Genomic DNA, 12,973 nt, shown 5'->3' with positions numbered 1-12,973 from the left:
AAACACAAAGAATTTACTAAAACTAAATGAAGCTAAATCAGAAGCTCAGTGAAACTAAATGATGGAGCTGGAAGAGTCGGACCTTCATCACTGTGATGAATCGAGCAGATACAGATATTTCCCACCAGCACATTTCCACACACATCTTCCTTCACCCGCTACGTGGCGTTGATGGGCTGAATTTAATGAAGAAGGTAGAGTGGTTGGACGATGCAAACAACCAGGATGGTTAGTAACTGGTTAGTAAATTACTTTATCTTTTGTTGGACAGCATAACCTTTAGAGAATGGCATTGTTGTTGTTTAGCATTTTCATGAAAAATGTTAATAAAAACAGCTTAAAGAAACATCTTTGTTAAATGCATTTAGTTGTTGTCATAACAACATTAACGATCAGATTCAAGAGACACTGTTGTCATAGCAACATTAACGATCAGATTCAAGAGACACTGTTGTCATAGCAATGGCAACAATCAGGCTATGTTTGCACCGCAGATCTTAATGATGAAATGTGTTTGTTTTTCCTTTCTTTTTACTTGTGCAGTCGTTCGCATCATCATTGCAACTTGATCTCCATCACACTGAAGTGTGACCGATACGTGCGCCTGAAGTCACACGCGCATTCCGAGTAGACCACAACGTCACTTGCAGCCTGCTGCGTTTATGAAGGTTATGGATGCGACGCTCTGCAGCACGTTTCCGTTTCAGGGGCATTCCGATCTAACATTGCTCCGTCCGTTGTTTTTTCGATCTTACCATTTCCCGCCTCCTCTGGCGCAGATTTGTAGTGCGTGTCTGACTTTAATGATGTCAAAGTTTAATGAAACCTGAAATAAACGTTCAGACTGATTTGGATTTGTATCCCATCTAGGACCACAAAAGCATTTGATCAACATTTGTTAATTCCCCTTTAAATCAAAATAAAAATGAAATCCTCTTCAAAATGAGCTTGTTTTCCAAATGAAAATGGCCATTCTGAATTAAACTTAAATCTGGATTAAGTGTCTGGTTTATTCTGATTTTAATTCTTAAATGAATAATTCCTCCATTCTGCTTTAAATGAATTCCGGTGATTCTGAGCATGCTCGTTTCCTTGTCCTGTTGCCATGATGATACGGTCCTCTACCTCCCCTTTCCTTCCCAGCTGAGCAACGTGAGGTAGGATGCTAGCGTCCAGCTGCTGCTTCACAACTAGAATCACCATCCTAGCGAATGTGGTTTTTACTATGGTTCTTATTATTATTTTGTCTACAACACAATAATATGTGTTGTAGATGAAAGGAAAAGAAGCAGGAGTGTAGTTTGTTCACCCTGTCCAATCAGAACCCTTCCCAGCCCCCAGATCTAAAGCAGAATTAAATATAGGTGATTAAACATGTTTTCCATATAAACCTCAATTTAGAATATAATACAGACGATTTCCATGGAAACAAGGAGAATACTTTAATTCTGAATGATTTAATTCAAAATAATTAATTCCAAATTAAAAATCATACTAAATAATAAAAAAGGACACCAATGACAGAGCTTCTTTAGCCACAGCGGTTCGTCCTCTTGCATGATGTAGTATTGATTATGATTGGAGGGGGCGAGGGGGGGAGTTTAACATTTCTCTGCTCCTTAAATCCCACAAGGAGACCAGGAATCTGTTTCAGCTCAGAGAGACGCCATCGAGAGCCGGTCCGGTTTCATATCGACTTATTCATTTGTTGTATCAGAGGACGACATGATGGGGGGCGTTGGAGGGGCGGGGGGCAGGAAGTCTGTGTTTAACTGGTTATTCATGTTTCTTCCAAAAACACCAACAACGATTCAAACATTAGTTTCCTAAAAAGCCTCATCAGCCTCCTCTTCATCTCCCCTCCTCTTCCTCGTCCTTGGGGATCTTCCTCACCGCAGCAGTTGAGGTGTTCGATGAAGCTTTTAGTTTACATTCGCTGAGCCGACAGCCCACCAGTGGTCTCAGTTTACCGGTTACCGGAACCTTCTGTTTGCTGTGGTTCGCACTTCCTTATGCTCCGCGTGTCCGTGTGTGTGTTCATTTATTCAGCTTTTCCAGAGGACGGTGATCCTCACGATGCGTCAGATGCAGGAATTCATCCTCCACAGAGAGGTGGAACCAGAGCTGCAAATACACAGTTAAACACCGAGGGGCCCGAAATCAGCTGCTCCTGGTTTAGAACGACAGTCTCTGTGGTGGTTCTGGGTTCTGTGGTGGTTCTTGGTTCTGTGGTGGTTCTGGGTTCTGTGGTGGTTCTGGATTCTGTGGTGGTTCTGGGTTCTGTGGTGGTTCTAGGTTCTGTGGTGGTTCTTGGTTCTGTGGTGGTTCTGGGTTCTGTGGTGGTTCTGGATTCTGTGGTGGTTCTGGGTTCTGTGGTGGTTCTGGGTTCTGTGGTGGTTCTCCTGCCTGGATGGACTTTGTGTGTTTTGGCTGCTTCCGTCCAGACATTAATTATTCATCCTGTTTCTCGAGTTTCTCTTCTCTCATTCGTCTGTCATCCTTCTTTCCTTCCTTCCTTTCTTCCTTCCTCCCTCCCTTCCTTCCTTCCTTCCTTCCTTCCCTCCTCCCTCCCTCCCTCCCTTCTTTCCTCCCTTCCTTCCTATATGAAACCTTATTTTTAGTGCTTGGCATGTTAACACCTTATTAACTCAAGAAGAAGAAGAACCGACGTTTCTCTGTGTCTAAACTCATGTAGATGGTGGAAAATTGTGATGTTTGGATGGAAACTGCTCCCAGAAGACAAGAAACATAGTTTATTTTCTTTTTGAACTAAATGTGGTTTCATCCTGGTGGAAGTTTTGAGGCCAGACAGTAAAGGTAAGACATGTTTTCTAACTTTTACAAGCGTGCAGCATAACTCGGGTCTTCTTCTGTCTCTGGTTCAGTGGATCTTGGTCATATTAAGATGAAACTTCCAGCTGTGGAATCTGTGAGATGTGAGCTTTCAGTAGAGGAGCCGTTTGTTCGTGTTCATGGGGAGACATCATCTGTGTTTACATGTTTTTCAGACTTTGTGTACCTGGTTTTTTAATTATTGTTGTCTTAACTGTGTTTGTTGGTGATAGAAATGGTTTTACTGAGCTGGTAGCTGAGATTCTGGACTTTCTGTGGATACCACACATGTTTATAGTTACATCTACAGACCTGACGCTACACCCGGAAATGAGATGTTAACCCTTAACTCCCGGTAGTGGAGGCTGCAGGTGCAGAGGTGAAGCTAAACAGTCAAGATAAGAATGAAAGTTTAGAGAATTTTTATCCAGAAACCTGGATAATGAAGCAGTGAAGGTGCATGGATGGAAGTTAGACAAGGCAGTTTATTTGTACAGCACATTTCATGTACAGGACAATTCAAAGTGCTTTACATAAAACAAAGACATTACAGATATTTAGAAATAGTAAAAGGCATCAACACATAATCACAATAAAATAATAAATTACATTAAAATGATTAAAAGCAAGATGAGTTAAAAAGTTACCGTGCAGATTTCATGCATAGGCGCATGAGAAAAGAAATTTTTTTAACCTGGATTTAAAAATGTCTACATTTGGGGAAAGTTTAATCTCCACTGGCAGTTTGTTCCGCTTGTTTGCAGCATAACAGCTAAATGCTGCTTCTCCATGTTTAGTCTGGACTCTGGTCTGGACTCTGGTCTGGACCCTGGTCTGGACTCTGGTCTGGACTAGTTGACCAGAGTCTTTGGATCTAAGAGCTCTGCTAGGTTTATATTCTCTGAACATATCACAGATGTATTCTGGGCCTAAACCGTTCTGGGATTTGTAAACAAGCAGAAGGGTTTTAAAATCTATTCTGTGACTGACAGGAAACCAGTGTAAAGATTTCAAAACTGGTGTGATGTGTTCAGATCTCTTAGTCCTGGTTAAAACTCTAGCAGCAGCGTTCTGGATGAGCTGCAGATGTTTAATGCTCTTTTTAGGAAGTCCTGTTAAAGACCATTACAGTAATCCAGTCTACTGGAGATGAATACATGGATGAGTTTCTCTTGGTCTTTCTGGGAGACTAAACTTTTAATCCTGTTGATGTTTCTGAGCTGGTAAAAAGCTTCTTAGTGACAGCTTTGATGTGGCTGCTGAAAGTCAGGTCTGAGTCTATCAACACTCCAAGGTTACGAACTTGGTTGGTGGTTTTAAGAGCCCGAGTCTCCAGGTGTTTACCAATGCTGACCCTCTTCTCTTTCCTACCAAACAGAATAATCTCAGTTTTATCTTCATTTAATTGTAGAAAATTCTCCTTCATCCAGGTGTTTATTTGTTCCAGACACTGACACAATAAGTCTATTGGACTGCAGTCGTCTGGTGACAGAGACATAAAGTTGTGTATCATCTGCATAACTTTGATAACTAATGCTATAGTTCTGTAATATTTTACCCAAAGGGAGCAGATACAAGTTGAACAGAAGAGGTCCAAGGACTGACCCCTGGGGGACTCCACAAGTCATGGCCACTCGCTCGGATTCATAGCTGCCGATCGTAACAAAATAACTCCGGCCTTCTAAATAGGACCTGAACCAGTTAAGAACCGCTCCAGAAAGTCCAACCCAGTTTTCCAGTCTGAAAACAGGATTCTGTGATCTACAGTATCAAACGCAGCACTGAGATCAAACAGAACCAGGACTGATACTAGACCAGAACCAGGAGTGATACTGGACCAGAACCAGGACTGATACTTGACCAGAATCGGTATTCAACCTAATGTCATTTAGCACTTTGACCAGAGTTGTTTCAGGGCTGTGATGAGGTCGGAAGCCGGACTGAAATTTATCAAGATTTCCACTTTCATTTAAAAAGTCATGAAGCTGGTGAAATACAACTTTTTCAATAATCTTGGAAATAAAAGAGGTTAGAGACGGTCTATAGTTGTTCATTATAGAGGCGTCTAGAGTCCTTTTCTTTAGGAGGCTCAATAGCAGCTATCTTTAGTGACTTGGGAAAAATGCCTGATGCCAGTGAGCTGTTAACTATCAGTAGGAGATCACTTTCTACTGAGGTAAAAACTGGTTTTAAAAAGTCGGATGGGATCATGTCCAGAGTGCATGTTGTTGATTTCAGATGCCAAACTGTTTCTTGTAGGACTTTTAAATTCACCATTTTAAATTGCGACATGATATCAGAATTATTTCCGGGTTTTAGACACAGACTAGTTTCTTGTGTGACTGTGTGGAATTAATATTTTGCCTGATTGTTTTAATTTTTTGGCTAAAAAAAGTTGGCAACAGTTATTGTGCATATTGTGAATATTTCTCTCTCCTCACCATCTAGAAGCTGTGAGATTCTCATCCTGCTTTCTGTCTGTTCACCTGATGCTGATATTCATCACAAATTGTTCCTTCTGTGTTTAGAAGGAAGCAGCTTCACAGCTTTAAATTCATCCTGCTGACTTTTTACCTTTTAGTTAGTAAATCCTGAACATTTCATCCTTCTTTCTCATAAATATGTGATTTTATATATGAAGAAATATTTAACTGTTTCTATTTAAAGAGAAAACTGCTGCTAAACCTGTTTTTGTGTTTAGTGCAGGGGTCTGCAGCCTTTCCAATCCAAAGAGCCATTTTTCCCTCAGCCAGCTAAATAAAACTCCTTTAGAGACGCAGATGTTACCAGACCTTTGGATAAATATCTGCTATAGAAGAACAACATTTTATTTCTATTTTTAGGTTTTAAAATAAAGAAAAACCTAAAACTTTTGCAGTAGACAAACTTTCTTCTCTGGGATGGTGGACGTCCAGCATGTTTTTTTTCGTTCTTCTTGTTTTGTATGGGGGTATTTTTCTATCTTTAATCAAGAGCGCAATTGTTTGCTTTGAGAGCAAGATTTCTGGTTTTCACACTCAAATATCATCCTGCTCGCTCTCTAAACTCTGCTCTCACACTCAGAAAGTCCCTCTTGCTTTCAAATATATCGTTCTTCCTTTCAAAACTCTGCGCTCAGACTTGGTCTCTTTCCCTCACACTCAGACATTTTCTCTGCGCACTCAAAACTTCTGCTCTTGGATATTTTTTCCTCTCTCTTGGGTTGCAGAAAGAGCTGTCTGTCAAACCTCCTCCAGCCAATAGAATACGAGCTAATTCGAGCAACTCGTCCTCCCCTTCTTCAGGGTGCGCTTGTTTTACTTCACACAGTGACGCCACACTCTTAGCCCACATTTTGTTTGAATATAAACTATTTAGTAGTGACTAATTATCATTTTATGTTTTGTATAACAGTGTCTCATTAATAAAACAAATAAGTTGTTTCTGATAGTTTTCTACGTTGTGCAGTGTAATAATAACGATTAGCAAAGAAAACTCAACATGTTACGTTTCTGTCAGAGGGGGCGGGTCCATTTTCAAAACTCAACATATTCCGACCGCAACGGCTCATGGGAGATGCAGATTCAGCTGAAATTTAACCTTTTCTTTTATTGCTGTGCTATAAATTTGAGTTTTCTGCTTCAATTCATGTGTCATGTTAACAAGTAGACAATGTCATAAAGTTCTGCCCTCTTTGAATTTTAAATTTGGCACCATGAATGTAAAGGACGGTACAGGAAAGGAAACCACCACCACCATCTACTTTTATACTGTATAATGAATAAGGTAAAGAATAGTTATTGACAGTGTGCTATTTAAAATTCTACTTGTTGTGGTTTAAGATGCGTCAGTGAGAAAAAGCATCTACAAGTTATTCTTCTATGTGTGTCAAAGGTCAGTGAAAATACTGAACAGCATGTGTAAATGTAAGAGAATTCAGTTAAAACCACTGGAGGTGTTAAAGAAATTTAGATAGGTTAACTAATGGGTTTTAAATTCTAATGGTTGGTCATGTTGATACAACTTGAAATGTTTCGGCATTTGTGAAAACTAGAATGGTTTAAGGCAACGGGTTTCCACGAAACAAAGCAAAGCAGATGAAACTGTTTGGCAACTGGCAGGCGCCAGTAACATCTAGCCTACCAGATTAAATTGATCAAATTAAAAATAAAGAAGTTAACATACCTGCACTCTAATCCTGAATTAGTTCAGTTTACTAGAAAATATTGTGGAAACCCGTTGCTACTACCCGCCTCCAGTGGTTTTAACTGAATTCTCTTACATTTACATGCTGGTCAGTATTTTCACTGACCTTTGACACACATAGAAGAATAACTTGTAGATGCTTTTTCTCACTGACGCATCTTAAACCACAACAAGTAGAACTTTAAATAGCACACTGTCAATAACTATTCTTTACCTTATTCATTATACAGTATAAAAGTAGATGGTGGTGGTGGTTTCCTTTCCTGTACCGTCCTTTACATTCATGGTGCCAAATTTAAAATTCAAAGAGGGCAGAACTTTATGACATTGTCTACTTGTTAACATGACACATGAATTGAAGCAGAAAACTCAAATTTATAGCACAGCAATAAAAGAAAAGGTTAAATTTCAGCTGAATCTGCATCTCCCATGAGCCTTTGCGGTCGGAATATGTTGAGTTTTGAAAATGGACCCGCCCCCTCTGACAGAAACGTAACATGTTGAGTTTTCTTTGCTAATCATTATTATTACACTGCACAATGTAGAAAACTATCAGAAACAACTTATTTGTTTTATTAATGAGACACTGTTATACAAAACATAAAATGATAATTAGTCACTACTAAATAGTTTATATTCAAACAAAATGTGGGCTAAGAGTGTGGCGTCACTGTGTCAAGTAAAACAAGCGCACCCTGAAGAAGGGGAGGACGAGTTGCTCGAATTAGCTCGTATTCTATTGGCTGGAGGAGGTTTGACAGACAGCTCTTTCTGCAACCCAAGAGAGAGGAAAAAATATCCAAGAGCAGAAGTTTTGAGTGCGCAGAGAAAATGTCTGAGTGTGAGGGAAAGAGACCAAGTCTGAGCGCAGAGTTTTGAAAGGAAGAACGATATATTTGAAAGCAAGAGGGACTTTCTGAGTGTGAGAGCAGAGTTTTGAGAGCGAGCAGGATGATATTTAAGTGTGAAAACCAGAAATCTTGCTCTCAAAGCAAACAATTGCGCTCTTGATTAAAGATAGAAAAATACCCCCATAGTTTTGTGGCTTTAAACAATAACTCCAGCATATATTTAAACACAAAGCTGTTCCTGCTTTCTTCTTATTGCTGAGTCAAACAGGAAGTCTTGATTCCACCAATCAGAGGGTTGCAGTTTCACCTGTGGAAATACAAGCAATGGACCAAGCCGTGCCATGCCGACCCAGGCCACTCTGTACTGACCATCCTCACATCAGTACTCACCTCTGGGTGTGGGTTTGTTGCCGTGGCGTCCATCCTCACATCACCTGCGTGTGGGTAAACTGGAGACTGATGGAGGAACTGTGTGTTCATGTAAACGTATCTGGGCCCAGTGAGGGGAAATTTCAGCCCGGTTATTGATCCGATGGGCCCTGTTTCAGGGTCACTGTGATGTCAGCGTTTGTATTATTATTGCTTTTATTGTCTTCTGCTTTTAATTCAACACAACACGATGACATCATCGATCCTGGTGGAGAGACGAGCTGCCGCAGATCAAAATAACAGGCGGATGCAGCAAAAACAAGACAGATTGAACAGCAGAAAGACGTAAAATAATCCCGCTGACGAGGACACCCAGAAAACACGGATAGAAACCGGAGAATTGCTCAAAGACTTACTGACCGACATGAACAACAGCTGTGCAGAAGGCCAGAAAACAGTGACTGTACGAATGAGTGATGTATGTGTGTGTGTGTATGTGTGTGTGTGTACATATATATACACACACACACATGGTTGGTGCCCTTCGGTTAATGAAAGAAAAACTCACAATGATCACAGAAATAACTTGAATCTGACGAAAGCAATAATAAATAAAAATTCTATTAAATTTGACCAATGAAAGTCAGTCGTTGCTTTTCAACCATGTTTCAACAGAATTATTTAAAACTAAACTCATGAAACAGACCTGGACAAAATTGTTGGTACCCCTAGAAAAGACTGAAAATAATGTGACCAAAGGGACGTGTTAATCCACGGTGTGTCCACTAATTAGCATCACAGGTGTCTACAAGCTTGTAACCAGTCAGTGGGTCTATATATAGGCTGCAGGTAGTCACTGTGCTGTTTGGTGACATGGTGTGTACCACACTCAACATGGACCAGAGGAAGCAAAGGAAAGAGTTGTCTCAGGAGGTTAGAAAGAAAATTATAGACCAGCATGTTAAAGGTAAAGGCTATAAGACCATCTCCAAGCAGCTTGATGTTCCTGTGGCTACAGCTGCACATATTATTCAGAAATGTAAGATCCATGGGACTGTAGCCAACCTCCCTGGACGTGGCCGCAGGAGGAAAACTGATGACAAACCAAAGAGACGGATAATACGAACGGTAACAAAAGAGCCCAGAAAAACTTCTAAAGAGATTAAAGGTGAACTTCAAGCTGAAGGAACATCAGTGTCAGATCGCAGCATCCGTCCTTGTTTGAGCCAAAGTGGACTTAATGGGAGACGAGGAACCATTGTTAAAAACAAACCATAAAAAAGACAAACTACATGTTGACAAGCCACAAAGCTTCTGGGAGAATGTCCTATGGACAGATGAGACAAAAATGGAACTTTTTACCATCATCTCTATGTTTACAGATGGAGAAATGAAGCATATGAAACACCATCCCTACTGTGGAACATGGAGGAGGTTCTGTTATATTCTGGGCTGCTTTGCTGCATCTGGTACAGGGTGTCTTGAATCTGTGCAGGTACAATAAAATCTCAAGACTATCAAGGATTCTAGAGAGAAATGTGCTGCCAGTGTCAGAAAGCTTGGTCTAGGACTAGAGAAGCTATCGGCACCTCCACACAAAAACAAATAGACACAATTCTGATTGGGGACTCTATAACACAGCATGTCAGGATGGCAAAGACGGAAAATTTAACACTTTTTGATACATCAGTCAGGGAACTGACAGAGATGTTGCCGACCATTCTGTCTTCACATCCAGATGGTATGAAGATTATTGTCCACACAGGGTCTTTTGATATTCTGAGGAGGAAAATTGGCTCTGAGATCCTGAAAAAAGACTTTTCTCTGCTGTTGGAGAGACTGTGTCAGTTGGGAGCACACCATGTTTACATTTCAGGACCCATTCCTACAGCAGGTAAAGGAATTGAACTTTTCAGTAGACTTCTTGGCCTGAACACATGGTTATCAAACGCATGTATCACCCATGGGATAAAGTTCATTGATAACTTCAATATCTTTTGGAACTGTAAGGAGCGATTCAGACCTGATGGTGTGCATCCAAATCTAACTGGATGCAGATTACTTGGTGCACACTTGCGTCATGCTGTTGGGACGGCAAACCCAAACATGAGTGTACAGATAAGAGCGAAGGACACAGCAGAGAAGCGATCAACTGCCAGCTCTCCCCCCTCACCAGACCCTCTTCTCCACATCACCCAAGGTCTTAAAAGGATGTCTCTATCCAGGTCTGAACCCCAGCGACCACCATCTACCAAGAAATACAGGGCTCCCCCTCCTCCCCCTCCTCATCCTCCTATTAGATCATCTGTCCTGACCGAGCAGGGCACGGGAGGAGGTTCCCAGAGCAGCAGAATTCACAACAAAGATAACATGCCATGATGCATTCAGGGTCCTTGCTGTAGTTTTGCTACTACTGACAGCTGTTCTGAGATCAAGCCTGGACCCAGTAGGATTCCTGTGTTAGTTAGTAAAATAAGGAATCGAACACGGTCAGCTTGTGGGGTGAATCGATCTAATCTGTTAACTGTACCTTGTATAACTCAGAATACAACAGAGACCAGTGTAAACTTCATAAAGCTAGCTGTACTAAATGTTAGATCTCTGTCCAACAAGTCACTGTTAGTTAATGACTTCATCATTTCTCACAGTTTAGATTTTCTTTTTCTGACAGAAACATGGTTAACAGAAGACACAAGTGCTACAGTTCTTAATGAAACAGCACCCCCTCATTTTAGTTTCATGAATAAATGTCGAAACGGGAGGAAAGGGGGAGGAGAAGCTGCCTTATTTAAAGATTCATTCCAGTGTAAAGAAATGTCATTTGGTGATTTTACTTCTTTTGAATATCTTAGTTTTATTTTAAGGGGCATTCCTAAAATCCTATTTCTAATCATCTACAGACGTCCAGGACACTGTGTAAATTTTATTGATGAATTTTCTGAATTATTGTCGGTTATCTCTACTGATTGTAACCATTTCATCTTAACTGGGGATTTTAACATTCACATAGATAACATGACGGATGGTAATGTCAAGGAATTTTGTTCCATATTGGACATGTTTGGTTTGTGGCAACATATAAAACAACCGACCCACATTCGAGGTCACATTCTGGACCTGGTTATTTCAAAGGGTGTTGATATTTCTTCTGCTGCGGTCACTGACTTGGCCTTGTCTGACCATTTTTGTATTTTGTTTGATTTACTGATCACTCAGAATGTTCAACCAACCTGCTTCTCCGTTAGGAAGAGGTACATTAATGAAAGAACAAGTGCTAAGTTTGTGGAGGCCATAGCTATGTTACCAACAACCAGTGCAGAGTCAGTTGATAGACTCCTGGATAATTTCAATCTGAAAATCTTGAATGTAATGGATGCTGTTGCACCGATAAGAATCAAGAGCAACTTGAGCAAACAGAAAACACCATGGAGAAACACCACTGTGGTTACCAGCCTAAAAAGAGAATGCAGAAAAACTGAGCGGAAATGGCGGAAAAATAAACTTCAAATTTACTATGAGCTGTACAAACAAAGCCTGCGTAACTATAACAATGAGTTGTGCAAGGCCAGAGAGCTGCATTTATCTGAAATGATTAACAGGAATGTCAACAATTCTCGCACTCTGTTTGCTATGATTGAAAAAGTTACAAATCCTCCTAAACAGATAAGCCCAGAGCTCCTTTCCACTGAGAAATGCAACCAATTTGCAAACTTTTTTAGCCAAAAAATTAAAACAATTAGGCAAAATATTAATTCCACACAGTCAAACAAGAAAATTAGTCTGTGTCTAAAACCCGGAAATAATTCTGATGTCATGTCACAATTTAAAATGGTGAATTTAAAAGTCCTACAAGAAACAGTTTGGCATTTGAAATCAACAACATGCACTCTGGACATGATACCATCCGACTTTTTAAAAACAGTTTTTACCTCAGTAGAAAGTGATCTCCTACTGATAGTTAACAGCTCGCTGGCATCAGGCATTTTTCCCAAGTCACTAAAGATAGCTGCTATTAAGCCACTCCTAAAGAAAAGGACTCTAGACGCCTCTGTAATGAACAACTATAGACCGTCTCTAACCTCTCTTTTATTTCCAAGATTATTGAAAAAGTTGTATTTCACCAGCTTCATGACTTTTTAAATGAAAGTGGAAATCTTGATAAATTTCAGTCCGGCTTCCGACCTCATCACAGCACTGAAACAGCTCTGGTCAAAGTGTTAAATGACATTAGGTTGAATACCGATTCTGGTCAAGTATCAGTCCTGGTTCTGTTGGATCTCAGTGCTGCGTTTGATACTGTAGATCACAGAATCCTGTTGCACAGGCTGGAAAACTGGGTTGGACTTTCTGGAGCGGTCCTTAACTGGTTCAGGTCCTATTTAGAAGGCCGGAGTTATTTTGTTACGATCGGCAGCTATGAATCCGAGCGAGTGGCCATGACTTGTGGAGTCCCCCAGGGGTCAGTCCTTGGACCTCTTCTGTTCAACTTGTATATGCTCCCTTTGGGTAAAATATTACAAAACTATAGCATTAGTTATCAAAGTTATGCAGATGATACACAACTTTATGTGTCTCTGTCACCAGACGACTGCAGTCCAATAGACTTATTGTGTCAGTGTCTGGAGCAAATAAACACCTGGATGAGGGAGAATTTCCTACAATTAAATGAAGACAAAACTGAGATTATTCTGTTTGGTAGCAAAGAGAAGAGAGTCAGCATTGGTAAACACCTGGAG

General features: G+C 40.5%; 1 protein-coding gene across 3 annotated transcripts in view; it reads left to right on the top strand.

Annotated features, from left to right (window-relative positions):
* The window catches only part of slc30a6 (solute carrier family 30 member 6), a 109,258-nt gene that overhangs the window by 39,119 nt on the left and 57,166 nt on the right, over nt 1-12,973 (top strand). The window contains exon 1 of one of the 3 annotated variants that reach the window (XM_042009890.1): nt 6,728-6,731. The exons of the other annotated variants lie outside the window; for them this stretch is intronic. Within the exon in view, the coding sequence (XP_041865824.1) occupies nt 6,728-6,731 (4 nt within the window). Of the gene's footprint in view, nt 1-6,727; nt 6,732-12,973 lie in introns of those variants that run through there. 3 annotated transcript variants of the gene reach the window in all.

Source organism: Melanotaenia boesemani, chromosome 16, assembly GCF_017639745.1.
Source record: "Melanotaenia boesemani isolate fMelBoe1 chromosome 16, fMelBoe1.pri, whole genome shotgun sequence".
Classification (NCBI taxonomy): domain Eukaryota; kingdom Metazoa; phylum Chordata; class Actinopteri; order Atheriniformes; family Melanotaeniidae; genus Melanotaenia; species Melanotaenia boesemani.
Note: the sequence above shows the minus strand (reverse complement) of the source record. Positions and strands in the feature narration are given on the sequence as shown.